Source organism: Pundamilia nyererei, unplaced genomic scaffold, assembly GCF_000239375.1.
Source record: "Pundamilia nyererei isolate P.nyererei 1_Seehausen unplaced genomic scaffold, PunNye1.0 scaffold00016, whole genome shotgun sequence".
Classification (NCBI taxonomy): Eukaryota; Metazoa; Chordata; class Actinopteri; order Cichliformes; family Cichlidae; genus Pundamilia; species Pundamilia nyererei.
In genome coordinates, this window is record NW_005187417.1 from 3,412,746 (window position 1) to 3,415,114 (window position 2,369).

At 36.4% G+C, this 2,369-nt stretch overlaps 1 protein-coding gene across 1 annotated transcript in view; it reads left to right on the forward strand.

Moving 5' to 3' along the window:
• Positions 1–2,369, forward strand: part of cacna1bb (calcium channel, voltage-dependent, N type, alpha 1B subunit, b) — a 233,897-nt gene that overhangs the window by 122,602 nt on the left and 108,926 nt on the right. The window contains exon 8 of the mRNA XM_013908920.1: positions 962–1,065. Coding sequence (XP_013764374.1) covers positions 962–1,065 — 104 coding nt within the window. The remainder of the gene's footprint in view (positions 1–961; positions 1,066–2,369) is intronic.

The window sequence follows — 2,369 nt, forward strand, 5'->3', positions numbered from 1 at the left end:
TTTTATGTTTCATTGTGGGTCTGACCATCTGCACTAAGCACGGAAACACTGGAAACACAAGTGAACATCTGAGGCTGGTATCTCAGCAGATTAATGCTCGTGATTTGGATTTCAGCCGTCAGATATGCATCTAATGTTCAGGGATCTAATTATTATGTTTGTGTTGTCTGCATTTTGCACCTACCTGATATCAGTTGGTGCCGTGTGCCTTCTTGGACTGGTGATCAGTTTGTGTTTGTGTATTTGAAGTGAGAATATAGAGTCATTTAAATGCTCTGTTTCTCTGTTTGTGTAGGAGCAATTTGTTTTTAAAATATAGGTTTCTGTTTGGCATTGATAGAGGACAGAGTTATTTGCATGAGGAACATTAGCTGGGCTGTTTTGGGGGATCCCATTGATATGATAGAGTGTTGGGTTGTTGTTTTTTTCAGTGTTTTGTTTTATTTAATTGAAAAGTTGTTTTTCTGATGAGGCAAGTAGGCAAAAGTTCTTGTTCTGTCAGCCACAGTAGTGAAAAATAAATTTATATTCAGAGCTGTGGATGAAAATTTGAAAATAGTTTGAAGAAAAGCAATAATACAGAACCAAGTTTATTCAAAACTTTATTCATTAACTTAGTAAAGTGTAGTTACTACCTTACACTGAGCATGCAGTTTAATAAGAAAATGAACAGTCAGCCCAGGTGTCCTTTTGCACTTCTTTTTTCTTTGATTTTTTGTTTTATTTATGAGTTTAATTAAATGAATGAAATGAGAATTTATTTATTTGTACTCCCACTGGAAATAAAAGCTTTGCACATTTTTTTTCAGGGTTTGGCAAAGACACTGAAAATGTTCTTGGAGCTTAACGTATACAAACTTTAACTTAATTTGATTTTGAGAGTGCATCTCACAACAAAGCACAGAAGAATTAAATCTACATATACCAGTACTAATGCTAATATTGTTTTCTGTGTGTCCAGACCAATGACGTCGCAGGAAACACTTGGAACTGGCTTTACTTCATCCCTCTCATAATCATCGGCTCCTTCTTCATGCTTAACCTGGTGCTTGGTGTTCTTTCTGGGTAAGTCATATATTACAGGTAAACCTAAAGGGTGAACTGTAGCTATATATTCTCTTCTTTACGATCATCATGTTGTTTGCCTTGTTTGAAATCACCTCTGCCCCTGCTGTTTTTGTCAGGTTGCCAGTTTCTTTCACTGAATTTCAACTTCTCACAGTCTGTGTCAAAGGATGTGCCAAAATGAAAGAGTGAGACAAAAAGTCAATGAAAACAAACTTTTAATAAGTCAATGAACAAAAGAAGCAAATACTAATACAGCAGAAACCCCAACTTACAAAATTAATTCATTCCCAAGGGTCTTTCGTAAGTCGAAGCACTCATCGTGCCTTTTGAGTGAACGATAGGCTAATTGCTAACTGCAACAACAATACGTCGTTCAAGTGGAACAGCGAAGCGCAAGTACGGAAGCCAAGGGGGTTGTCACATGATTCGGAAGGCATTGTGGGCCTTCTGGACTCAGCCAATCAGAGCCAGCAGATTTCGTTACACGGGCATTTTGCTGTAACACGGGCAGAAATATTGCCGTTAAGTGCCTTCATAACTTGAATTTTTCATTAAATGGGGCATTCGTAAGTCGGGGTTCCACTGTACTTGGACAGGAACATGTAGCACACGAGAAAATGAACACAGGGATGACAAACTGTGTGTGTGTGAGTGTGTGTTGGGGGGCAACTAAGAACTAGAGATCGAAAACGCTAAATATAGAATTTTACCAACTGCTAAAGACTTTTAGCTTTTATTGTTTTTTAAACTTGCCCATGTGTCCCTTGTATACAGTATGCATATATTTTTGGTGATCTTATCAAAATTTCCACTAAATAACTTAAAATTTTGAGTTACATATTTCAAGATTTTTTACTTACTCAGAGGTAACTTAAAATTTACATATCTCAGAACGTAAACTTTTTTCTCAGTAGTGCAAAAATAAACTTCCATACTGATGTTTGGATCCTCTCATCACATCCATATGACAGGAAATGCTGCAAGCTAATAAGCAGTAAATGGAAGTCTATGTCACTTAAATTATGTGAATGTGTTAGTGGATGCGTTTCTATTAGACTTCTTGAGAATATTTTATAATCTTTAAAAGGACATTAAATTAAAGCTTCTGGCTGTTTCGGTGGCCTGTATGTACAAATAAGTATTTTAGGGCCACATTGTAGCTGTTTATAGGAGCAGCAAAAAATAAGATTATCTTATGGCTTGAAACTGAGTGTTAATCAAGTAAATCAACAGAATATTCAGCATGCTTTTCTATCATCTACTGCTTCTCCTTTTCACCTTCTTCCTCTCATTGTCTTTCC